Source organism: Scleropages formosus, chromosome 2 (genome assembly GCF_900964775.1).
Source record: "Scleropages formosus chromosome 2, fSclFor1.1, whole genome shotgun sequence".
Taxonomy (NCBI): Eukaryota; Metazoa; Chordata; class Actinopteri; order Osteoglossiformes; family Osteoglossidae; genus Scleropages; species Scleropages formosus.
In genome coordinates this window covers 832,129-858,476 of record NC_041807.1, presented here as the reverse complement: position 1 = coordinate 858,476, position 26,348 = coordinate 832,129, and the positions used below count along the sequence as shown (strand labels likewise).

The following is a 26,348-nucleotide window of genomic DNA, read 5'->3' as shown; positions in this document are numbered from 1 at the left end:
AGAAATCATTGTTTCTGTCTCCTGAGAACTTGCAACTAAAATTATGAGCTTCCTCCCAGAACTTCCTAGCAGCTGGTCCCGCATGTCTATGCTGGGATGACTTGGGCAGGGATCCCAGCTGCGGTGTGGGCTCGGGATCCTCCCCCCGAAGATTCACACAGAGAAGCTCCTCCCCCATCCTGGGAACGGGACCTTCCCCGGCGGGACACCCTCCCACACGCACACACGCCGCCTAGACGGCTTGAGTACAAGAGCCTCCGGACAGGATCTACTGCACCCTGACAGGGAGCGCAGCACCGAGCGGAATCCGGCAGGACGGTGCCGAGGACACAACCCAGAGAGTCCACTCCCGGGATCCACGGGCGCGACACAGGTCCAGCATGGGGAGCAGCCTCTCGTGCGTCCCACACAACAACCTACAGTTCTCCAGCAAGAACTTTATCCGTAGGAACAGGTAGGAGCTGCGTCCTTCATCTTCCCAGCCCGCTCGCCGGTAGGTCTGAACCAGAACCGGAGCTTCGGCTCTAGCGGCAGGATCCTTTCTGGGATTCTTGCCGTCGGGCGTGTAGAGGGAAGCCCTTGTGTAGGGTGGGTCGCTACACCACGCATCTGTTTGACCCAAGTGCTCGGGGGGTTGTTTGGACTCAACGCTCTGGATATAGACAGAGCAGCTCCACAGCCGGCGAGGTGACATTCCGGTCGTCGGGACACAATAGGGTCGTTTCCCTGCGCTCGTCCTCACCGCCGTCCCTCGTGCCGCACACTTCCCGCACACAAGTGTCCATCTGGAAGACGTGGACTGTGTCGCCGAGACCCCGCGCTTGTGTCAAAAATAATGGGCGTTGAATCTCTGAACTGATAATAGAGCATTGTCCGCGGGAGGGGTGAACTGGTCCATATCAGTATCTTATCAGTACTTAAACGGGAGACTTTTGACAGACGTAAATGGCATTTTCTACGCAAGCACACGTGAGCAAGTATAGTGGCCTAAGCAGCGGACTCCTCGCATTCACGCAATATTTCAATATTAGTGTTTCTGAGCTGAGGTGCTCGTGAAATTGATAGAACCGGCTGCGGTGCCAAATTTTAGTCGTATAAAATCAGGTTCTTTTGCCCATGATCTGATTGCTATGGTCCCGCTCCCGAGCTCGAGACCTCCAGCGATCCGCACGGGTCCCGATCGTCCCCGCGCCGACACACAACCTACGTGTGCCTGTAGGCTGGCTCTGTGTTCAATGAGGTAATGTTTTAATCCACCGGGCAAAGCCGGTACTGCGATGTGTACGGCAGTCGAGTCAAGTCCGATCAACACAGGTGCGAATGGGGAGGGGCGGCTCCCCGCGTCCTTCTCTCAGATCACTGCAGGGCCTTTGGCCTCGTCCCTTATCTACCTTGGATAAATATGAAGGAAAGCAACCTTTTCACCGCGGTGTTCAAATATTTATTTCATAAAAGTAGTTTCGGTTCAGTTGCCTACTTTCCGGGGAAACACAACATCAGATCGACTCCCGAGACTCAAACACACAACCTTTAGGTGACCACTCAAAGTGAAATAAATATATCCTTACACAAAGTGCTCAGTTGCCCGCTCGGTTAAATGCTGCCTTAACTTCTCTCTGAACAGCACCTTTTAACGTGCGCTTCTTTCGTAATTCCTTACGGCAGCCTCGACACCTGTTTTTTACCCCGCTGTAGCGCTGATGTCACACGCGTGGTTAGAAAGTCTAGCAGATGTTCAGCGAGTGCTGTGAACCATCTCGACGGGCGCTTCTTGTACTTCCGTGTCCACTTTAAATCCCCGCCGGGGCCTTTTTACACTCTCTCAGAGATTATTGTTTTTCTCCAATCTCAGTAGCTATACAGCGCTGCTTGAACGTATGTGAACCCCTTGTTCGATTATACTTTCCCTTAGTTTTACCACAGAGTGGTCATTTAACGGGTTGTACAGTGGCACAGTAAGTAGCGCTGCTGTCTCGAAGTGCCTGGGTGGTGTGCGAGGACGTGGGTTTGATCCCTGCTCAGTGTGTGGAGTTTGTTTGTTCTCCCTCTGTCTGTGTGGGCTTCCTCTGGGTGCTCTGGTTTCCTCCCACACTCCAAAGACATGCTGTTCAGGTTCACCCATAGTGTGTGAGTGACAGAGAGAGTGTGTTCCACTGATGAATGGATGAGTGACTCAGTGTAAGTAGTGTATCTAGCAGTGTAAGTCACCGTGGTGAATAAGGTGTGTGGGCTCATAACGCTACATAGGGTTCAACTGAAGTTGCTTTGGATAAAACTGTCTTCTAAGTAAATAAATGTAATTAGGATCAGTGCTTCTCATGTTGCGTAACGACCAATTCCATATGTTGCTTTAGAGGAAATTATGTGTGTAGTAGAAACACGCAAGTAGTGCAGGTGTAACAATAAGTGAAGCCCAAGTCGCATTGGTTAAACCAAGTAGGTAAGTAGAGTCAGGTGTATTAATCATTTATTAATTTTATACATTTATCTTGAGATTTCAGATTTAGACTTGTTTGAGCTTATTTTAATATTTTATACAAGAATAATGAGCATCCCTATAGGGTTCACACACTTTCTGGCCGCGCTGTAGATACACCCCTTTGCCCATGTTTTAATGTGCTGAATGTTGTACACTGAGCCCCAGGACCTCTCATGTTTTCTCATTGATGTAAAGGTCCAGAAAAAGGCAAACTTCAGTAACCTCACAATAATACATGTGATGGGGTGGCGAGTCACCCACCTCTGGGCTTGAGGTCGCAGGGTTGAAATCTCCATCCTGCTGGTATTTACCTTAAACTAGTCCAGTAGAAATTACCCAGCTATACGAAAGAGTAAATCACTGCAAGTTAAGAAGAGTGTCAGCTAAATGTATAAAGGTAAAGTGGTAAGGAAATAAGACAGGATGACGCTGAAGTTCACAGACATTCACATCCTGCACGAACCTGTATCTCCAAGCTCATTTAAATATGCAAAGCTGCAAGGCAAGAATTATAAGCAAAAAACGATATCATGTTCGCTGTTACTGCAACATAACAGTTACACGTTCAGTGCAAATTTACCTGCATTTCTGAAAACACAGTTTAAAAAAGGACGGTGAATAAGTGCAACAAATGGACTTAGCAATATAAGAAGAGCACATGGAAATGGTTTCCGGTATTTATTTAAAGTCTGATGTAACAAAAGTGATATTTGCCTTGTCCAGATGTAATGAGAAACGTCAAGTTATGTGAAGTTAGTGCTCAAACCCCCAAAACAAGAAAAGCTCCAGGAAAAGAGTCTGACAGACCTGGTTTATCTTTCCTTGTCTCCGAGAAAAGCAGTCGGTTGTTCCGTAAGAAGAACCCAGAGGAGGGTCAGGTGAAGTCCAACAGCATCATCAACATCCTCTGCACTGTGACCCCCAGGAAGGTGAGAGCCTCTGACCTGCTTCAAAATTCTGCAGTAAATGTGCACGTCTCATGCATTACGGTCATTCCGAAGTGTTTGCTGAAGTTCGCCGTTGGCGTCGTCATGTAGGAGATGTCACCCAAGGACCTCCAAGCTATTGAGAACATCAAGTGGGATCCACCGTTTGCCTACGACCCCTCGGCGGGCTGGAAGAAGAGCAGCGTCAACGTGAAGAACTACGGCAGGATGGTGCACAGCTCCAAAGTGCAGTTCCGCTTCCTGCACTGCCAGGTTAGCGCTGCTTATCCGGGGCCGGGGGAATCGCACACAGTCCCACACAGTCCCACCCAGTGCCACACGGTCCCAGACAGTGTCATCCAGTGCCACCCAGTGCCACCCAGTGCCACCCGGTCCCACACAGTGCCACACGGTCCCACACAGTCCCAGACAGTGCCACACAGTCCCACACAGTGCCACACGGTCCCACACACTCCCAGACAGTGTCATCCAGTGTCATCCAGTGTCATCCAGTGTCATCCAGTGCCACTCAGTCCCACCCAGTGCCACACAGTCCCACACAGTGCCACACAGTGCCACCCAGTGCCACACAGTCCCGCATAGTCCCGCACAGCCCCACACAGTGCCACAAAGTACGTTTCTTATAGCCTAGTCTTCCCAGCTCAATATATCTTACAGACAATTGACCCAGTGTCTTTTTTTTGAAGGCCTTTAATAATCATTTTCGGTTATATGGTCTTAAAAATATTAAAAGTAAAAACTCTTTTTTTATAAAAGCTGTGGTTTTTAAAGTTATGCCTTTTGAGGAATATCTAGAACTTTCTGCCAAATACTGGGGGGGTTGGCACAGATGCCTTTTATTCGCTCATAACGTTACATTTGACAATGCAAATCAAAGATCACACCGATTTTGTACACTCCGAATGAAAATTACAGCTGAAACGGTTGCTTCTGTCCTCTAGCATCAATTATTATATTAATTATTATTTTCAGCTTAGATGTATTCAGTGTCACGTCATACGCTCTTCTCTGTGCGGTTCGGTCCTGCTAAGTGAAGGTGCGGCGTCAAAAAAGCAGGCGAATCCCTTTTGCGCCCAGTCTGTCATCATACGAACGTGTTCGTTTTCGGAGACGAGGCGACTCCCACGGAGGAGACGGCTTTCGGACGCAGAAAAGGACGGGGCGCAAACGGAGCCGATGGGGTTTTAGCAGCCGTGTGAAATAAACAAAGCCGTTAGGTAATGGCGATTAACTGAGCCCTATGTCTGAACACGCTGCACCGAGGAGATTGCAAAACACCTCCCTTGATTCACGGTGTCCCTGATCCCTGTTGGATGGGAGCGGGGCGCTGTCTGCAATCGGCGTCAGGTACGGCGTGCAGGTGCTTGACCGTGGGAAAGGCACTGTGTCATACCGAAACGACTTCCCCTCGGGACCTTCGGGTTGAGACCGTTGCGCTGTGGGAAAGAGGAGAAAGACAAAGGAATTATTTAGTCGGGAATTAATAACCCGAAGACGCGGCCAGAGGAAGATCGAAGCGCATCGTCTCGTAATTAGAGATTCTGCCGAATCCCCTTCTTCTCGGGCCCTTGATGTTGTGCTTACGGCGTCTTTGGGGCGGAATTAGAATTTGTCACAAACATCTGTTCTCACCTGCTTTCTCTCAGTCCGCCGGATTGACGCACATTCCTCATGTGCCATCGTTTCATAAAATGCATTGTCTTCAGTTTGCACCACCTGCTATTGCTAAATCTCCCTCTGACTTGTCTCTCCTACCGTAGGATATACATGACTGCTTCTTGGACCTCTTCCAGACACACCTTCATTTTGTCTCCAACACCAGCACGGGGCTGACCTACCAGGTGAGGGCTGCATCTCTAAAGCTGCGTACAGCACACCTTCGGCCTCAGTGGTGCTCATACTTGTAGCTCCAGCCGGAGCCACGCTTCCCTCCTGTGTTACAGACAAGGACTCCACCCGGCAGTATTTCACAAAGGGCTTCATTTCAGTCCATTGCTACTCTTCTGCTCAGTGAATAATAAGTCAAACTGCTACCGTTTTCTTTTAGTCCATTTACCATGACTATGTTTTGTGATTTACATCTACATTTATTCATTTAGCTCACACTTTTCTCCAAAGCAACTTATAATGTTGCGCTACCTACAACTGTTTGCCCCTTGATAGAGCTGGGCAATTTTACCGGAGCAATTTAGGGTAAGTACCTTGCTCAAGGGTACTGCAGCTAGAGGTGGGATTCAAACCTGCAACCTTTGCATCCGAAAGCAATTCTAACCGCCACCAGCTGTTCCTAAAATAAGAACAACGAGAACGGGATTCAAACCCATGCACGCAGGGCATAGGGGACCAGCCGTCCAGCATCTTAGCCACTCAGCCATCTCATCACACATGATGCCGATCCCTAGGTGAAAATTTGAGTTTTTGTCCGATATTCAAAACAGTGACGTGTTTTTAAGATCTTAGTGTGAAGTCTGAAGGAAAATTAATGCTTGTGAGATACATATATGTATATATATGATATAACTGATGGTATAGTATTAATCTTATGCAAGGAGGTGCAGTGATTTTATTTCTAACGTCTGTTTCCTCCTACAGGGAACACTGCCATTGAGTGATATCACGGTCTGCAAGCTGCAGACCGCAAACGGAGGCAGCGACAGCGCAGAAACCTTCTCGTTTCAGATCGACGGTGAGTGAACGGCACTTTCTACAGGACCGACGGGCCGCCGAAGAGCGAAGCATGCAAAGCGGACTGCATGAGGTCACCGTCTTTTTCCAGTCGAGAGGCTGTCTCAACTTGCAGCTCGCGGAGAGATTCCGGCAGTTAGCGAGAACGAAATGACGATCACGGTGGATTGGGTACCGCGTGCCAAAACAAAGACAAAATCCCGCTCAAAATCCGCAGGGGTGCCGGCCTCAAATCCTCACTTTGATTCCCGTTCGATAAAAAAACACGATAACGGCCTGACAGATCATCTCCGGCACGGAGGCGTACGCCGGTGACCGAAATGAAACGGGAAGAAATTTAAGAGCGAGACTCTCTGGCAGCTGGAACTGAGCCACTAGTGAGACGCGCGCTGCAGGCACACGACGACCGCACCTTAAGGTGCTTCTTCGGCCCTGCTTGTGGGCTGAGTGTTTTTTCAAATAATGAGGACTTTCTTTGTGGCTGCCGTTGCAGGGTCTGCCTCTCTTCGATGGGGGGTGAAACAACTACGCTTCAATTGCAATACATCTGTCTGTGTTGAAACTAATGTCGAAACCCATCGTGTACTGCGGATAATTATCTTTCAGCAAGTTTGTTGCAGGCGCTACAAAAGAGAATGACGAGCTGTCAGGGTAGGGGGAATAGCCCCACAAAGCCTCCTTGTTCGCTGACAGATGTCACAGATACAGCTCAGCTGTTGGCTGGGGTGGGGACAGTCCTGCTATCTGGGACCCTTGCCATGCCTGTTGCTGAGCTGTAACACATGTTGCTTCTGCTACTCGAGTCCTCAAAGGTTCTAGGGGGAGAGTCAAAGATCGGGAATAAATTTCAGATTCTTCACTAGGAGGCTATGAAGAGCAAATTACAAAAAAAAAGACAATTTTCTCGCATTGTCTCGTGGAAGACTTTGTTACTGATAGCGAGATCACAAAATTCGTTATATTTCCTGACAATCAAATACAGGCAATCGACTCGCTTCCCTTTCAGTACAATCACAAAACAGAGGTTTATATCACACTATACTTGAATAGAGCAAATGCTTTGACATGGGGGTATTTGAGAAATCTCAGCTAAAAGTGGTACATAGGCAGTCAAAAAGGTGAAAGAGCTATGTATTAAATCTCCGATTCTGACTCTGTACAGCGATGACGGAAAAGAAGGCTGGAAACCGCTGAGAACAATCCGGAAAATACCATCCTCGGTGTTTGTTCGACGGAGACTAAAAGAACTCGTTTAAGACAAAAGACAGAGGTCTGTCGCTGAGGGTGTGTAATAATTGCAGCGGCTCAAAGGCTAACATTGCCAGGGAAACCAACCACAGAGTCTTCATTCAGAACAAATGTCTAATAATAACAACACCTTGTGTATTTTCAATAGAGGCTCTAAAGTCGATGCAAAAAGTCAAGGGATACTGTGACTCGTAAGGCTGTGAGAAAAAAACGTTTATTCCTGTATCTCTTTTTACATTAAAAAAATCTCATTTTCAGTGCTTTACCATAATAATCCTCAGTGTATGAAGACATAGTGAGAACTCCATTTACTTAACTGTTGCTGTAAGAGCTCTTTACACAAACTAAGAATTTACAGGAAACCGTAGAGTTGTGGGCATGACGCCGACTTGACCTGCTCTCTTATCTCTGGTATGAGAAGCAGGCGAGCGGGAGATTCCAGCTCCAAAATCCAGCAACGTTCAATAGCCTAGCAATGCAGAGCATGTTGATTTTTCCATAAGGTGTGTGTGGTTAGAGGACCTATGCGCAAGGGCAGAGCGAAGGTGAGCGTCACTGTAAATGATCGGAGGGTGCGAGGGAGTGGTCGTTGAGCAGAAACTATGACAAAAATCCCCAGCGGCATGTTCATTGTACGTGTCCAGCAGTGTAAATGAGCACACCTCTACTTCACCAACTTAACACTGAGTTATGGTATTTCTGTGGAAATGGGCAAATAACCAAACATACAAGTGCCAAGCTGTCGAGCCGAGAGTTATGAAAGACTTGGCATCGAGGGCTGGGCCAAGCTTGTTTCGGTGAACGTTCTTGCATGTGGGTGACCTGTGCCAATAACGGGTTTCTCATCCTTTTGCATTCCGCTCTCTCCTTCCCTTCTCCAGGTGTTGGTTTGAACCCCATCATTGTTTACTGCTCCAATCAAGAGGAACTGGACACCTGGTTTGGTCACCTGAAAGAGCAAGTGGAGGCCAACGGGGGTACCGTGATTACGCCGAAGAGCAGGACATACGCTAGTGTCAAGGTCTGTTGCACCTCCAGATCAGACCCCATGAATGGGGAGATGAATTCCTGCATTCACTTGGCACATGAGTTTCACCATTTGTACCGTACACTGTTACCAAAATCGTACGGTTATGTACCCTGCTGAAGGAATTAACAACGACAGCTGTTGCTCCTCAGATTACAGTATACAGCTATTTGGTCAAAAGGTCAATTTTCTAATTGCTGCAAAGAGGAAGAAACGATGACAATCGGTTGTTACCGATCAAATTCCAGAACCCAGAGGAGGCGGTGAAGGGCAAGGAAGAGCTCCGGAATTCGGTGGGGAAAGAACCCATTTACGAGTGGGAGGGCTCTCAAAGGGAGTCGCTAGGCGTCATCACCTATGTGACCAAAGTGAGAGTTCAACACCTGCCCTGTCAGGTAAGAGCCTTGTTCCAGTCTAATGACATCGTTTCCTGCCGGAATGAATCAGCATCCAATGTTCACAGTGCCACTCAAAGGAGCTGAAACCAACAGCTCCCGAAATAAATATCCATCAGATAGTTCCATTGCTTTGCAGGCAACCTGTGTGGTCTGCGGAATTAGACAATTGGACTTTTAACTGAGACCAGTTACATTTATTCATTTAGCTGATGCTTTTCTTCAAAGAAACCTTATAATGCTAAACTACTGGGTAGTTTAGGGTGAGTACTATAGCCATGGGGGGGGGGGGATCAAACCTGCAATCTCTGCAGCCGAAGACAGTGACTCTAACCACTATGCTACCAGCTTTCAGGTTCAGGGTTCTATGCCGAGTGACGTAACAGGAGTTTCCCCTTCGGAACGTCAGCAGATTTTTTTAAAAAAGGAAGAACGACTGGAGCGTATTGTTTACAGGACCAAACGTAGAGTAGTATTTTTACATTTTTTTCAACTTTATTTTGCCAGCATGTTCAAAAATAATAAGAATAATTGCAATATTCAACCAATTCTGGGAGAAGGAAGCAGGTAAAATTGCTACTGACTGCATTGTACTGATTACCACCGGTTTCTGTTGTTAGTGCTGGCAATTAATTCTAAAAACAGACAAAATGAGCTAGGCCAGGATCTCGGCTGTCTCTAAGCGTGTCTACGACAGCCCGTAAACGATTTGAACGTGACCATATGAGGAAGGCAGACGCACGCCCGGCTGAGACAGGGCGGCAAGTGTCGGTTTTCCCTCGTTCGTTTCCCCGAACTGTGTTACAGCACAGATGCACAGATTACCAGTGTTGCGCCACGGTAATCTGACATCGCAGCACTGAAGGGCAGGACTGTTGCACCAGGTGGTACCGGCAATTGCGTAATCACAACAAAGTACAGTATAACTTCCTGTACAGTCATTCCACATTCACAGCTGGTCTTCATTTACGATGCTGATATTCCGCTCGCACCTAAATCACTTGTACGCAGACGTATGCACTTTACGAGGCTACGGATATAAATGAAAACCGCATTTAAAAAAATCGGCTATTTCACGAAAAGGTTCAAATCCAGAGAAGTCGATGTTTACCGGAAGAAATGCTCTGTATTCGTTATAAAAATCCTTTTGTGCCAGCTGCGGTTAAATTATTGAATAGAGAATTCCAAAACTGAGATTTTTGATTGGTATACAGTAGGTTTTTAATATATTTTGATTGTTGCTTTATTTCTTATTTTATTGCAAGTTATGGTATGTATTGTTTTATGTGAGTCCATGGTCGTGCGCTGGCCGTGCCATGGTTGTGCAAGACAAATTTGAAATTTGAAAATTGTCACAGAAATGGGACAATAAAGTGCATTCTACTCTATTCTATTCTATTCTGTTCAAAGGTCTGCGGGTTTTCGATAAAACAAGCCATTTATTTCTAACTGAAATGCTGCTTCTCTTTCTGATTTTTTCTTTCCTTAGGACCAGCACGACCGGCTGCTCGTGATGTACCCTTCAACCCTCATCATCCTCTCTGAGGAGAGCAACGGCCTCTTCTACAAGGTCGGTCATGCAAATCCAGGAATTGCGGCAGCGCGGCCTCGTACAAACATCCGCTGACACGCCGGGCCCCTTTACACTAAATCCCCTTCGCTGCACCTTGTAATGTAAGGAGCAGAGAGTCATCAGTCCACGTGATTTTAGTGACCACACCGATGCGGTTTCGTCAGCAGTTAAGATATTTTGTTAGAAGCGCAAGGATCTCCAGACTCCGCTGATGCACTTTTCACTCTGTGCTTTCAGGGAAAGCTTCCTCTGAACAGCATCAGCGTGACCACACCCTGCCAAAGCGCGAAACCCAACACTTTTACGATTGAAGGTAGCTGGACTGCTGAATTGTACTGGAGAATGCATCGGAGCACCGCGGGATATCTTGGACAAATGCGATAAAGTTGAACAAGCCACTGGCACCACGCTTAGCGCTCTGTGTCGATTCTGACACTCGCTTCCGATTCCCTTTTAGGAAAACTGATCAATCCCATTGTGGTGACCTGCCTGGATGAGAGTGAATACCAAGAGTGGATCTGTCATCTCCGTGCCGTGCAGGTCCCAGCGCAAATTCCCCCACCACCGGTCTATGACATCATCTACACTCCCACCAAGACTACGGTACGATACGGACGGGAGTCGTATCGCTCCATCGGTTCGCAGATTAGATAAAGCACGTGCAAATTTTTCCTTTCGCCTTAAACACACCGAGAAACACATTCCTCTGTTGGAAAACGATCTTGCCCGTGAACCCGATCTGCAGGCTCCGGAGTTTGACCGATGGAGTGGCCACAGCCACCGGGAACAGAGGCACTCCCGCCACGGGAGGGGATCCAACGGACTCACGGTGCAGAACCATGGGGACGACCTCATGTCCCCGGGTTACACTACGCCCCTCTGCGTAAGTCTTGCGGTAGTTAAAGTGTTGTACTAAACTGGAGGTTATAGGGTTCAGCCTGGGGGGCTGTTGAGAATGATACTGAGCTTGAACTGCTGCAATAAATAAACACCGGTGCTATAATGTAATGTTATAAAAGAAATTATTTGCTTTGGACACCAGCTATCTACTATGGCAATAAATTATGATGGAGGCCCAGCGAGAGCGCATTGTTCGCAGAAACAGTCTGTGTCCAGCCCTGAGTTTTAGGATCGAAGAGGCCGCCCGATACGTTAAACACAGGCAAATGTTTATTTGTATTTATGTGCCCTGGTATTCGACAGCGTGGGTGGAAAGCGATGAAATGTTAGAGACCTTCAGACCAGAGCGGAGATTTGCTTAACAGAAAACATATGTAAGCCGATACGAATGACTGCAATGCACGTTAATAGTGTGAGCAAATAAAATCGGCACCAAAGCTCTCGCGTGAGCCATATCGCAACGCTTTTATTTAATTTTTGGCCAAGATTTAATTCTCCTATAATCTCCTATCGCAAAAGTATCTGCTAAGCAAATAAATTGCGCGGCCATGCAGCGAGCAGGACTCCGCAGTCGAGCTGCCTGTCGTGTGTGTGCGGCAGACCCAGTAAATGTGGGAAGGCCACCAGCGGAAGCGATTTATAATACACACGGGCAGGGAGTCAGACAGGAAACAGGAGCGTTAAAGGACACATTCAGAATGTTTACTAGTGTACTGCGGTGTCCTGGATACGTGTGGGTGCGTATGACAGGTTCATGCTACGTTATATCTTCATGTATCGTGACTGCGTTGCTAAACTGCCACTTTCATTCAGGGTCCAACTTTGAAACCGCTGACACGGCAGGATTTTTCTAATACCGGAGTAATTTGGGTCGGAGGGGATCGTGGAGGTCGAGCTTAAAAATCCTCAAGTGTATATTCTTTCCAGGGATCGGTGTCAGCTCGCCAGCGTGAAGTTCAGTCCTTGCTCGCACCCGGGACTAACCGCGTACTGTCCCGTCACCCTGCAGTTCGCCTCCAGTCGGCCCGGTTCCGGCGACGTGGGTCTTTCGGCTCGTCTGAGTGACCGGAGCAACAGCATCTCCTCCCAGGTCAGGCCCATCGTAGAGGTCCACCCACCGCACCGTGGATCCAACTGCTCCGGCGGCGAGCCGCTGTCCCCCGTCTACAACACACCCTACCACCTCTTGGAACGTAGCGCCCCCCATCTGCAGCAGGAGAAGGCCCCCCTTGTCAAGGTACTTGCCGCCGTCTGCCAATCAAGTGCGACGCCTCGATTAAATTTCGCAGTGTTCGGGACAGGAGATTCAATGTCCCACACAGTCACGTCGCGCGAACGCCGATGCCGAATGACGTCCCTCGCCGCGACAAACGCGCTATGAGGACATGCCGATGCTGTATGTGCAGACGGGAGCGCTTTACTGCTGCCTTCACCATGCTTTAACCGCCACTGGTCTCTCTGTACAGTCCAACAGCTGGAGCACCCCCCAGGCGGTCATAAAACACCAGCTCTCCAACCCGCAGAGGAACTCGGACACGTGCGCATTCCGGATGCCGCTGTCCCCTCTCTACGACGACCCGTGGACTCCTGGGATGCATGTGTCGGAGGACAGCTATGTTAACCCGGCAGTGAGTGGCTTACCATGCCTATGAGTAACGTCTTACCGAAGAAGAGCAACAGGACGCTCGTTCCATTTTATAGCCAGAATTTCAGGCTGGATTTTTATGAGATACCTCACACCAAACTGATCAGTACGAGGGGAAAATTCGAGCACGCCCGCTGCAAACGAGTCCCCTTCAGCGACTGCCGGAGGTGTAGGACTCTTCGGGCTTGCTTTGCTCTCACTCTCGAGTCCGGTTTGTCCCACGCGATAATGTCGAGGTCGTCCGAGTGCAGTCACGCCTCGGACTGCTACTTCCCGTGCTTTCATTTCTCTGTGCTATCCGCAACCAAGTCGATCGATGGTATTTTATTAGTTACCATAGTCGCACACCGTTTTAAGACTCCTCTTCCATGTCTTCAGATGCCCAGACCGCACCGGGGACGGCAGGAGGATCCACCGGCCGCCCATCTCCAGCCGCAAGCCTTTAAGCTGCTGATGCCCCCGTTAGGTCGACGCAAGACGCAAGCCTCGGTCCCGAGGCAGGAAGTGGAGAGTTCCCATCGGGCTGCGGGGCTCAAACTGCTCTCCCCCCCTACGGCGGCGCTACCTCACGCTGACATCGAGCAGGTATGCAGAACTCTCTTGCCAGGATTCTTAGCATTTCAAAGGGGGAAGCTGGAGAAGATTCCACGCCTCAAGCCGGAAATGCAGGCATAAGTAGTCGCACGTAAAATGCACGATGGCACAAGCACTCCTGCTGGCGACAAACGGTCCAGTCTGGGTGGCGGTGGGTCGGTTGGCTCTGTGCTCACCCAACGGCTGCATGCGACCGAGGCGTGGCCCCACTGAACCGACCGCAGGCATAGGCGCCGCGGCCGTACCGGATGAACGAGCGGATCTCACCTCTCTCTGAAAACTTCAGTATTTCACCGTGATTAAACTGGCAAAATGGCCCTCTCTGTCCTCTCGTTCCCTGCAGGCGCTCACCCGGCCACGGGGCGTGGAGATGTCAGCTGGTTACTCACAAGGTGAGAATGTCCGGCATTCTGCGGCGCGAAGCTTACTAGCACACTTCCTGTTCCTATTCCTTCGCCAAACACGCCAAGAATGTCTTTCAGAGTAGGGGGTGCGGTGGCACAGTGGGTTGGACCGCGGTCCTGCTCTCCGGTGGGTCTGGGGTTCGAGTCCCACCTGGGGTGCCTTGCGACGGCCTGGCGTCCCGTCCTGGGTGTGTCCCCTCCCCTTACGCCCTGTGTTGCTGGGTAGGCTCCGCGACCCTGTATGGGACAAGCGGTTCTGACAGTGTGTGCGCGCGTGTGTGTGTGTGTGTCTGTCTTTCAGAGCATTGCAAGCTACCGTATTTCAGCAAGATTTCTGAGCATGTTGAAGCTAGGAATTCTGGGTACTGTGAAAGAATACTGCTCAGACCACCCACATTTCCCCCCACTGCTATTTAATTAAATAGTTACATTTATTTATTTAGCAGACGCTTTTCTCCAAAGCGGCTTCCAGTGAACTCTATGTAGGGTTATCAGCCCACACACCTTATTCACCGTGGTGACTTACACTGCTAGATACACTGGGTCACTCATCCATACATCAGTGGAACACACACACACCATGGGGGAACCTGAACAGCATGTCTTTGGAGGGTGGGAGGAAACCAGAGCACCCAGAGGAAACCCACACAGACACTGGGAGAACAAGCAAACTCCACATAGACTGAGCGGGAATCAAACCCACGTCCTCTCGCACCACCTGGGCACTGTGCCACCACACTGCTCCTTCACTTCACTTGCAGGCCCCTGTTGGAGGGAGGATTCAAACTTACAACCTTTGGGGCCAAAGGCAGCAGCTGTAATCGCTACTCTACCAGCTGCACCACCTGCGCCGGCTGACATCTGAGTTTAAAACTCACGTCAATGATTAGTTAATGATAAATTGGGCTGAGGCCCTCGCCGTCCCCCCCCCTTCCCCGCACCCGCGCACACCGCCGTGTCCGATTTTAGCCTGACCTTCTCCGGAGCGGCGCCGTGTGCCTTGGCTGTGGGTGTAAGGCAGGACGGGACGGGACACGGCGTGGGCGATGGCGCTGGGGGCGGGGCTGGAAAGACGAGCGCAAATATGGGCGCCCAGCCAGGCCGCGAGCCACACGCGGGCCGGGCGTGACTCTCACCGCCGCACGCATCGCATGCCTGTCGCTCGGCGCAGACCTCACACGCACAAATAGCTTTACGGCCAGGTCTCGTGTTTGTCCAAAGGGTCTGTTTGCATTGCTTTTCAGCTGCGTATTTTGCGTCCGATTCATTCGGAACGAGGTGGGTGAGGTAAGCAGTGGAGCGAAGGCTGGACTGGGAACGAAGGGCGCCTTTGCGGCGTTACCACGCTGGGAGGGGTTTTGGGCCCCGTTCAGCAATGCTGCTCCACCGCTGCCCAGGGCTGAAACGGCTCCTTTTTTGTTCCCACAGAAGAGATCTCTTACCTCGAACCCGCGGAACCGGACGACCAGGAAGTGGACTACGATAACATCTGGGATTTCGACCCCGATACTGGGATGAGTCAGCCGTTGGCCCGGATTTCACCATACCGGACGCTGGAGGGGTGAGGCGCGGAGGGAACGCGGCCGAGGGGGTCCCGGAAACAGGAAGAGGAGCTGCGAGCGTACCGCGGTGATTCACCAGGAAGCTGTGGGTTACCCCCTCTGAGACGCTCGCCTAATGCTGTACACATGTAAAATAACCCCGCTCACCCTGTTGTTTACCTTTTGGAAGACCTGGCTTTTGTATTTTACCACTGTACCTTTTTCCATTTGCTCAGCCAAATGCATTTTTTCTAATGTATATTTATTTGCTTTGCACAGAAGCCGTTTATATTTTTTGTGTCTACACGCATGCCCATACTTTGAAAGGGCGAATGCTTTCTGCTGGTTTTAATGTAATGTTTGCCCTTTGTGAAGTTTCACGGCTCCAGCGGTTTAATTTCCTATTGCACTTAAACACAGGGAAATAAAGGGAAAAAATAACATGTTTTTATTTATTTCAAGATATTTAAAAATAAAAAGCATTCTCTTCAGTGCGCTTTGTTTCTCTTGGGTCTGTAGTATCTGTTTCTGCTTGTGTTCATATGAATGAAGGGTTACTCACAACGTAAAATTTACTCGTTGAGCTTTGAATTTTCATTCCATAGCATCTTTATCTTGTAACTTTTTTCCACATTTTTTACAGCAAAAGGACTAAGAGATGATTTATTTCGCAGACATTGCAGTGATTACTAACTGTAGCATTGATTTGACGCCTTTACCCCAAGTGATTATCTCACACTCACACACACATGCGCAAAGGGGGAGTTTAGAGCCACCACTTAACCTGAAACATGCCATTGTAGGAGGAAACCCACACAAATACAGGGAGAGCAATCAGACTCCACATGGGCTGCGAACCCATATCCAAACTGTCATCGGTAATTAACTGATTATATCTATATACAATCAACATGAAACTAATATGACCATTGTGTAAAAATTACAATTCATGGAGAAATTAAATTAAGCATGGTCCTAAAATGCACTTAGGACTAGGAAAGAAGGTCTTATTGTTCAGCTGGACTCTTCTTCCATCTGGTGGAAGAAAGATTCAACTGCAGTGATTCTGACTGAAGGGGGGTGCAGTGGTGCAGTGGGTTAGACCAGATCCTGCTCTCCAGTGGGTCTGGGATTCGAGTCCTGCTTGGGGTAACTTGCAATGGACTGGTGTCCTGTCCCGGCATTCCGTCCTGGGTGTATCCCCTCTAGCCTTATGCCATGTGTTGCTGGGTTAGGCTCCAACTCCATGTGTGTGTGTTTCTGTACTGTGGTTTCCATGAGAACATACTGTACACCATCGCACTCAATCATAAACTAATAACATTAGGCAAAAAAAAAAATTCTAGAACTTACACGACACTAAATAAACACGTGAGAGAAAAAAGGGGCAGCCGTCTCAAACAGTAATAGGGCAGTTTAATTTGCGTGGTAAATGGATGCGTTTTGACTGAATGCCTTCATCAGTATGCATACATCACATCGAGAGCTACGCATACAGTACGCAGCGTGTAGAAAATGTGATTTGTTGTGACATCACTGTTTCTGGACAACCGCGGAAAAAAATCTTTGATTTAATTGAAATCAGACTAGAAAAGAGCAGTGTGTGGGTTGTAAAAAAGCAGAAATAGTAATGATGGTACCAAAATAAGAAACGAATAATGAAACCGTAGTGTGCAAATTAAATTTGTTGCCTACTAAGTTTGAAAGTTGTGTCTCTTGTCTTATATTGTCGCACATATCTGGGGCTCTAGCACCCAAGATCAATTTGAACATCATCATTAGAGTTGAAGCCATTCTTCTGATACAACACAAAGTCAAACCTTCATTTTTCTTACTCTTAAATTACAGTATTCTGATTTTGAGGCATAAGAAGTGAATCAAACGTGCTGCAATTTTCCTATGCCATAGAAAACCATACCCACAGAAAAATCACAGCATTTTTATTCCTTATTAGGATAATGGTTTTCATTTGAAATCATTTAAAACATTTAACAGTTCATACCTACAGTCATTTGTTCTTGTATATTCTTATATCTAAATTAAAACTTCAAACATCCACCCACGCAACTACAACTTTACTGCCAACATGGTCAACATGAATGTCTCAGAGCACTTTCCTCTTGCGTTTCAGTTCTAGGCACATATGATCCCTGTCGAAAAGTATAGCTCTACCATTTTTTGAAACAATAGTTACATTATACAATACAATACAATATACCATATACAGTAGCAATACAATATTTAAACTATATTACACTAATAATTCTAATTACATTAATGTGACGCAGTTCATGAAGTTAAACAGAGAGGTGCTTAGCAGAAGAGCACCAATGAGTTGGGTGGCATGATGGCACAGCGGGTAGCGCTGTTATTTCAGAGGGCCTGGGTTGTGTGAGGGGACATGGGTTCTGCCCCCACTCAGTCTGTGTGTAGTTTGCATGTCCTCTCTGCGTCTGTGTGGGTTTCCTGTGGGTGCTCTGGTTTCCTCCCACCCTCCAAAGACATGCTGTTCAGGTTCCCCCATAATGTGTGAGTGACACAGAGAGAGTGTGTGCGTTCCACTGAGGTATGGAGGAGTGACCCATTGTAAGTAGTGGATCTAGCAGTGTAACTCACTGCTGTGAATAAGGTGTGTGGGCTGATAACACTACATAGAGTTCATTGGAAGAAAAGTGTCTGTTAAATAAATGTAGAAAAACAGATGTTTCACACGTACAGAGAAAGAAGATCACTCAGCTCATCTTCTGAACAATCCACAATATATAATTCAAAGTTGTCCTTGACACCAAATAGATTTCACACATACTAAAAAAATTACTTGAATGGCTAATTAGTAAAAGAAATTCAAAATATCTGTACTATGACTCTGGCTCCAGGCAGGTTCATCTTTCCCCAGCTGTGTGTAATTCATCTACAGACATGTAAAAGGGAGATTATATTTTTATAACATTCAGCAATAAAATGAAAGTGCCCCTCTATACTCTCCCTCCATGCAGATGTTTTCTACACAAATAACTTGTTGAACTTCTGTGTTCATTTCTCTAAAAAAGTCCCCTTTGGTGCATATGTAAGAGAAACCGGTTGAGAACCGTGGCCCCAGCTTTCCGAGAAAAGGTCTCAGGGTCCCAGGTCACGGTTCGTACCCAGGTCACGGTTCATATGTAGGTCGTGGCTCATGGTGAGGCGCACTGTCGCTGGAGCTCTGGCGCAAATATCGTATGGCAGAGACGGCGCTCATGTTCGCCAGCAGAACTGGACGGAGAGAAAGGAAAAATATTTGCACAAGTACCGAACATGAAAATGGCAAGATTAATTCATGGCTCATCCTATTATTGCGGCCTGTTTTAAGATTTTGGTGCAATGATGGTTCATCCATCCATCCATCCATCCAATGATGGCAGAACAAACTTCAAGCTTACCAAAAGACATTTATTTTTCAGGACGGATGTGTTTTGTGGGGCCTTTTTCAGCATACCTGTATGTTACAAAAGGAATGGAATATATGCACTTCTGAAGTCATTAAATATGTATATATCCTACGTGCAACGGGCCCTTTGAGCACACAAACCAAAATATACTCAAAGTACGAGTAGTGTGCTCAATGTCTTTCAATAAACTTTACTCAAAAAAAAATCATTATCAATTTGCTTTAAATTTACTGAAAAAAGAACATGCACAGACCATCCTTTAAATGTCCTGCAGTGGAACTTTCGCCAAAGCAAAAATGTTAACGATATTACTGAACTATATTAAAAATCAATTAAGACCGTGAGTGCGAATATCACAATATATCATAGCCAATAAAGAACCATCGCACCGCTAAAGCAGCGTTGTAGTGTAACTATCAGAGAAAAAATGATTTTTCGTTTTTTTTTTTTTTTTTTTTTTTTACGAGCAGAGTGTGTGAAACTGTGTAGGAGCACTATAAAGTTTCACTATTTGTCAAAGAAACGGAAAAAAAAAGCGTTAACAGAAAACAAGGGGTTGTTGTGCTACAGCGTACTGTACGTACCAGTTTTCCATGTGTCTGCATCTTGTGGGTTGATGGACTTGAGCACCCAGGAGGCAAACGCAATGCAGACCAGACACAAGTCGGCGTGCTGGAGGGATGGGAGCAGACTGCCCTTTCCTGCTGGAGAAAGAGGGAAGAAGAAATCCTGACCCTGAGCCCTGAATGTGACCCACGCGTGTCACTTCCTCTTAACATGTGACTCTAGTTCACATTCACAACTTTGGGAAGCTTGGAAAAGTACCATCATCAAGAGTGTGTGTCTCTGCCACTTCCTTGTAGGTTATTTTCTCTAAAGTTGACAAAACAGTTTGCTATCAGATGTGACTTTTTTCAAAACTGGTACCGGTCCCACGTACCAGTCATAACTTACCACGGAACTGCCCGTGCCTTGCTATCTGTCATCTGCAATAGTGAGACACGGAGACCTCACCGGCGTTGCCTCCGTAGGATTCATTCTGAATACATAACGACCGAACGAGTGACCAAAAATTATAAAGTGAAAATGCGGCGTATTTATGGAGCAAAACCCGCTTATTTGTAAATGTGATTTACTGTACATCCCCGGTGTACCGCCCTGTAAGCACCAAGCAGAGCTAGATGAGAGGTCAGCCGTTCGAAAACATACCCTTGTTTAGGGTTCAGTCTTCTCGGAAACTAGATGGATGTGGGTAAGGTGAGACATACACAAAATGCCAAGTTTTGATATGATTGTCATCAGTGAATATGAAATTACCAAGAATCCGTCTATGGCAGCACAGGGAAGAGACGAGAGGCCCAGTAAGACACCAGGTAACACTCAATGGTTGACTAGTGCTGGTTTCTAATAGTCCTTCGACATCCCAAGCGCGAGAGCTTGCGGACTCGTGAGGCGAAGGCGTCCCGAAGCAGGATTGCTGATAGGCATCCACCGAAAGTCACGATGTGGTTTATTTCAGGTTTTCTTTAGCCCTTTCTTTTCAGATCATTTTATCTACTGTACTTCTTTGGAGATAATTTTTTCCTTTCGACTCTTAGTATTTTCGTGCATTCAAAGCCGGGCAAAAGTACCACGTGCGCTCTGCCCGAGTCTCCTGCAGAATGACATCATGCACCTGTAATAATAAATTGCAACATTTACATTGATTTATTTAACAGACACTTTTCTCTAAAGCATCTTCCAATGAGCTGTATGTTGTGTTATGAGCCCACACACCATGGTGACTTACACTGCTAGATACACTACACGGGCTCACTCATCCATACACCAGTGGAACACACTCTCTCTGTCACTCACACACTGTGGGTGAACCTGAACAGCATGTCTTTGGAGTGTGGGAGGAAACCAGAGCACCCAGAAGAAGCCCGCACAGGCACAGGGAGAACATGCAAACACCACACAGACTGAATGGGGGTCAAACCCCTCTCCTCTCACATCACCCAGGTGCTGTGCCCCCATGCCACCTGCAAAAAGTGCTTTATTTGTTGCATACGCTCCACTTACATTTTATGTGTAAATAAAATCTGACACATAAGCAAAACATTATTTTTGGCTTAATTGTTCTTTTTGCTGTTTGACTGTTGGGTATGTCGTGCCACACTTACTGAGGTCATTTTGAATTATGACAATTCCCTCCCAAAAAGTGTTTGTGTTTTTATATGAAAGCAGTGTTCAGTGTCCGTCCTCACTGCCTGCAACGGTCCCACCTGGAATACATAACGCTGCTTGCAGTCTTGGATTGGCTCGTGTTCTCTCCGCACTCTGGGCGAACATCCGCGTTTCCAGGTGATCGGTGCATGGAAGACACTCTTGATCGCCTTGAGATGTTGATCTGCTAAAGAGTGAACTCCCCCTTCCCTTGAAGGCTAGAGATTGCCAGGAAATGAAACTCCCGTGTGGCCGACTGAGGCCTCCCCCCAGGAAGCACGTCCACCTCAGGGACAATGGATTTCTCCAGAACAGATCTCCTCTCCAGTCACTGTCCGTACAAAACTGTTCGTATGTGTCCGGTGCGCACGCCGCCCCCGTTGGCTCGCCGACGCTTTCGCCGACGCGCGTCGCGGCTCGGATTGGTTCACGGTCGTCCTCGTCATCCGGACGAAAGGACGACTTCCCAGGAAGGCAATAGTGCCACATCTTTGTGAACACGAGACTTTGTCTAGCCGAGCGTGAGAAGCAAAATATGGGCACTGTTTTGTTTTTATTACATCTCCGAGCCAAGGGGAAGAAGAAGCTCCCGGTCTCAAAGTCGGAAAAAAAGCAATCGTACATTTCAGGTACCGAAAGTTTCTCCGCATCTTCGTGAGTAAAACAGGCTACTGAGCTTGTGCCCAGTGGACTAACCGTAGCCTCGTTTCCATGAACGCTGTTCCCAATTATTTCTGTCGAAGGAATATTAAAGTTTGCCGTTAGTGCTTTACTGTCGAGGAAAGGAGGTGAGATTTTGGTATTTTTTTCCATGAGCTCTGCTGGTTCCGATCCAGGTTTTTGCTCAGAGACCTGATGGCTCAGAAAATACAAGCAGCTCTCCTCCCTCTGTGAGTGAACAGGATGCAAGGAGCACTGCTCCGCAACACATGACCCCGAAAGATGAGACTGGGAAGAATAATCCGAACACGATCGTTCTTCTCCAAAGCCTTCTCGGTTCCCTGTAATAAAGGCTCCCTCACTTTCCCACGAGGTCGCCCTGGAACTAGGAGGCCTTGCGGAGCCGTGCGCTTGGGGCTCGGGGCTCGGATTTGTGCTTGTATTAAGGGCTTGCGAGAACTCCTCTTCAAAATCAGACAAAGTGGAGAATTCGCTACTGGAGCGGTTAGGCTTGGACTCATCCGGTTGCGTGAAATAGTCAGAGTCAGCAGCATCTGAAGTGTCTGCTACGGCATTACGGGGGAGCTCTTTAGGTGGCTGGGCATGACCAACTAGCCTCAAATGCAGAATATCGTTGATGGTTAACTTTTCCATTTCATCCCAAAAAGGGGAAAGAGCGTAAACTGGGTGAGTGGGGTCTAAAGTAAGTGGCTCTTGAGAAGCGCAAGATTCTGTGCTACCGATGCCAGAATCCGGATCTACCGCAGGTCCTTCGTCCTCCGAGTCAAACAGTGGGGGCTGCATCGCTTCCACGTTCTTTTCCGTGTCTAAATTTGGCACGCTGCCAGCCCGTGTCAACTTCTCCGCGTTCATTAGCTGTTCGACTCCTCCACGGTTCTCCCGCTTCCTCCCAGAGTCAGAAGCAGCACAGTTTCGACATATCACGTGCAACCCGTTATGGTCAGTTTCAGTTGTGATTTCATTTAAATATTTCAGGTCACTGGTGCCTGGCAACGCTGTGGTTGAATCTAAGCATGCATCTTCAGTTGTGCCCTGTTGACCTTGCGGCAGGAGACTACCTAAAGATTCTGTAACTACTAAACATACATTTTTGTTCACCGCTGTGGGGGCTTGAGCATGATCAGGAGCAGAGAGAGATGGGGGGAGACCGAGTGCGTCTTCAGTCTCTGTGTGAAATGAGAAAGTCTGTCTTTGACTTTGATGGGAATGCTCGCGACTTGATTCCAGCACATCATCAGCTTGTTTTTGGCCCAGTGGGGTTTCTCCCGCTTGAGGAACGTGTAGGGTCCTGCCTTCGGGTTCCACGTATCTTGCAGATAAAAATGTCCCTCGATGTTTACTGTCAGTTACAGCTGTGGAAATCCCTACAGATTGTCTTTCAGAAAGACGTTGCTCTGCAGGGAACCCCTTTCCTTGCTGAGCATTATCACTTTGAATACCCTCTTGTTTGCTAATTGCAGGCTCCAGGATTTTGTCATACGAAGGTACAGGAAACATTACGTTGTTTGATTTCTTTGCTGCAGTTTGAGAAAAAATAGCGGTTTCATTTTCTGTTGAACTGCAAGACTCCTTGAGAGGGAACCCATAGTCAAGGAAACTGTTATCAACAGGGCTGTATGTCAGTTCTTGTGCCCAAAAACTCCCATTGTACTCATTCATTTTTTCCCTGGGTATGTCATGTTCAGAACACGTCTGCGGCACATGTCTATTTTCCAGTACCTCTTCACTTTGATAGATGTCTTCTGAACCCTTATAGGCCACAGACGCCCTTACAGATTTTGTTGGCTTTGTGAAGTTTGTGTCCTCTGATAGCAGTCTGGTGTTTGATGAACGATTTGCAGAGGGAGAAACAAGCTGTTGCTTTGCCGACAGACCTTGGAACTGCTGCCTGGTGTCGTCCGTGCGAACAATACACTCTCCTCCAGACTGAAAAGACTCAGGCTCCCAGGAAGTCTGCTCGCCCAGAGGTTGAGCAGCCCCATATCTCTCTGCTTCTGATTCACTCTGAATACCTGGGCCCCAGCCCCCAAACCCAAGGCCCAGTTCTACTGAACTTCTACGGCATCTTTTTTTTCTTTTTTTTTTTGCTGACATTCCCACGTTTTCCCTGGAGTACGTCTTACCAATGTCCATAGTCACAAACCAGCGTTCCTTCTCTTTCCTTGGCATCTCATTTCTATTTCCCAGGCAATCGGTTCTTCCGGGCTCTGCTTTGGGTGGCATTTGTAAATCCATTTGTGGGTCACCAGGGATGGCCCTCAGACCCGACCATGAAGGTCTCAACGTAGCATCATTGTTGCATTGACTTGATGTAGATGTTACTCCTCCAAAAGACTGAACAGACCAGCCCGAACCATCCAAACGGGAAGGACTGTCTTGATGAATCCCACCTTCTGCTGCCGAACAAGTTGTGCCATTTGGTTCTATTGCTGTTTTAATAATCCCCCCCAGATATCCACCTTCCTGCTGTGTCGACTGGAGGCAGGTCGAAATTGCTGTAGCTCTGTGGAAGCCATCCTGACTTGAAGCAAATGAAGTTATTTCAAGTTCTGTTTCTTCTGACGAGTTCCATGGAGCTGACTCTTCACCAGAGTTATGGTTTGTAGGATTCTTGCTTGGCAAACATTCAGGCTCCAGCCACATATCTTCCTTTTTGCCAGAGGAATTGCCCTCAGGAGCCTGAGGGCCCTCAGTGTTGAGACAACACTCCACAGAAGGAGCTTCCAGAAGTGGCTGCGTAGCCAAGTTTACGGGGGATCCCTCTGCATCATCCGGCTCGCTCAGCCCAGAGTCATCCAGAGTAGCCAACGACGCCTGCAGGAGGTCACACTCCTCGCTCTCCTGAAAGAAATTGCTCCAGTCATGGTCTGCAATGTAGACACTGTAGTCCAAGTCGTCCATGTTGGGGGAGGGGTGCTGAGATTCACCTGCATCTGCAAAGGGAAATGCCAGCACTGAATGTTATTCCTTCCCCAGTTCCAGTTTTTCCTTCACTAAAATGTTACAGAACTGTACAAGATCGTCGGCTGAGCTGTAACTAAATAGGTGCTCGAGTCAGTTTAGGATCAATTATGTTTCTTATCTAAGGCAGAACAAACATACATTTGAATACGTAGTACAGCGCGGGTCACGGAATCTAAATCTGCGCATAAAATGCCAGATTGTACGGATACAGGTAGGTATTTGCACACGTAAAAAGGGAGAATATTTGTTGAGAAGGAATAAGATTATTTTGTTAAATTATGAAACGCAGCAAAAGAAAAACCTGAAGTGCAAGTGACGAGATGGAAAAGTAGCTGGAGATCCAGCAGGGAGGTCTAGCTGGTGCTCCGACAGATCCCAAAATATGTTGTGACCAGGATGCAACTGTTCTAAAACATCGGTTATGTGACCTTCAGCAACGCCTCTCAACTGATTTGCCATGGAGTTGAGCGACAATAACCTGGCTTACATGGAGCTCCACTGTAGGCCAGCTGAAGGACTAATACATTGCTGTACGTCACTCAGAGTCCTCTAGTAATCCTCATTCATGCACTCTTGACTTTGAAAGTCCCCGTAGGAAGACGGGCGATAGCATCATCCGTTGCTTATTAACACACAGTAATAACATATTTGTTAGGGTGCAAAGTTTGATCTGAAGCTTATAACAATATTGACTACCTAAAAAAAAAATCACTTTTTCTCTTTTAATGAAAATAAAATCACTGCCCCTCACTTCTATATTTTACAAGGTGAAATGTCTTTTTATATCTCACATACTTTCTTTCTAGATACATTCTCATACATGATTTATTCTCCAATGTGCTTCTTTGTACCTGTGGGTAAAAAAACGCATTTTCTTGTGCCTGCTGGCTCTCACCAGACTGTCACTACACAAGAATAAACGATTACTGAGCGCTCAGTGGCTTTCAAAGAAATAGTGACGGTGTAAACATACAAGTCAGCAGCCTTCCAGCTTTTATCTGTACAACACTAGTAAACCATGTCAACAAGCCACCCACTGGACTTTACTTTACATAACCGACTTACGCACAGGCTGATTCTAGATGGAGGCGATTGAATTGACTTTGGCAATCTTGCATCTCGGTAGTTATGCAGCATATGTCCTATGTTTCCACGGGTGATCCAAGTACTCTCCCAGTGTGCTCTGGGTCCCCCCCGTGCCCAGTGTGGTGCACATATGGCTGGCCTACCTGTCTCCATAGTTGTGGTGCTCCTTTACAGTGTGAAGTGTGACCAACGCAAAGTTGTCTCTCTGTAGCGGTACGGCGAGTGCCCACCACAGCCCGTCCTTGCAACATTGCGGGAGGGAGAGGCGCCGGTGCCATATGATATAAATAGAGCCGCGCCGAGGGTCACATGCAGTGCCCTGCTCTGCCGCTCCAGCAATGCAGCAGAGGTGTTTTGTTTCAGCCCCAGAATAGAAGCTCTTCTGATGAGGTAAATAGTCTCTCCAAGGTGTACCCAGTCGTAGTAACACTGCACTGTTTTCTCTTCTGTACCATACTCCACACTCACTTTAATAGCCTTGGCTTCAAAGACATTTTATGTGTTATGGCGTCACGTTACTCATCATCCACATAGAGAACGCTG

The 26,348-nt window shown here is 47.6% G+C and overlaps 2 protein-coding genes across 3 annotated transcripts; one reads left to right on the top strand and one right to left on the bottom strand.

The window, feature by feature from the left end:
* Window positions 1–212: 212 nt before the first annotated feature.
* On the top strand, window positions 213–15,927 carry LOC108933923 (pleckstrin homology domain-containing family N member 1-like). The gene is made up of 16 exons (XM_018751345.2): window positions 213–454; window positions 3,318–3,408; window positions 3,517–3,678; window positions 5,187–5,267; window positions 6,019–6,112; window positions 8,241–8,380; window positions 8,635–8,781; window positions 10,271–10,351; window positions 10,592–10,667; window positions 10,812–10,957; window positions 11,100–11,237; window positions 12,264–12,491; window positions 12,721–12,882; window positions 13,278–13,484; window positions 13,837–13,885; window positions 15,326–15,927. Exons 1-16 carry the CDS (start codon window positions 381–383, stop codon window positions 15,460–15,462), a joined length of 2,013 nt encoding a protein of 670 aa, XP_018606861.1. The 5' UTR covers window positions 213–380; the 3' UTR covers window positions 15,463–15,927.
* Window positions 15,928–18,084: 2,157 nt separating this feature from the next.
* On the bottom strand, window positions 18,085–24,417 carry LOC114909170 (uncharacterized). 2 transcript variants are annotated; one of them, XM_029246407.1, is made up of 3 exons: window positions 21,134–24,417; window positions 19,451–19,570; window positions 18,085–18,690 (listed from the first exon to the last, which is right to left on the bottom strand). In XM_029246407.1, exons 1-3 carry the CDS (start codon window positions 24,396–24,398, stop codon window positions 18,587–18,589), a joined length of 3,489 nt encoding a protein of 1,162 aa, XP_029102240.1. In that variant the 5' UTR covers window positions 24,399–24,417; the 3' UTR covers window positions 18,085–18,586. The 2 variants fall into 2 exon arrangements, with proteins under 2 accessions (XP_029102240.1, XP_029102242.1); XM_029246409.1 differs by having other exon boundaries at window positions 19,451–19,567.
* Window positions 24,418–26,348: the final 1,931 nt, after the last annotated feature.

What these genes read in the sequence shown, in the direction of transcription:
- LOC114909170 (XM_029246407.1), bottom strand. Translation starts at nt 24,398, where the DNA reads ATGTGGCTGGAGCCTGAATGTTTGCCAAGCAAGAATCCTACAAACCAT. An exon ending in AGCAGCGTTATGTATTCCAG is followed by an intron (nt 19,571 to 21,133) that starts GTGGGACCGTTG and finishes CTCTTTCTCCAG; the next exon opens with CAGGAAAGGGCAGTCTGCTC. An exon ending in TGCAGACACATGGAAAACTG is followed by an intron (nt 18,691 to 19,450) that starts GTACGTACAGTA and finishes CTCTCCGTCCAG; the next exon opens with TTCTGCTGGCGAACATGAGC.
- LOC108933923 (XM_018751345.2), top strand. Translation starts at nt 381, where the DNA reads ATGGGGAGCAGCCTCTCGTGCGTCCCACACAACAACCTACAGTTCTCC. An exon ending in GCACTGTGACCCCCAGGAAG is followed by an intron (nt 3,409 to 3,516) that starts GTGAGAGCCTCT and finishes GTCGTCATGTAG; the next exon opens with GAGATGTCACCCAAGGACCT. An exon ending in GGACATACGCTAGTGTCAAG is followed by an intron (nt 8,381 to 8,634) that starts GTCTGTTGCACC and finishes ATCAAATTCCAG; the next exon opens with AACCCAGAGGAGGCGGTGAA.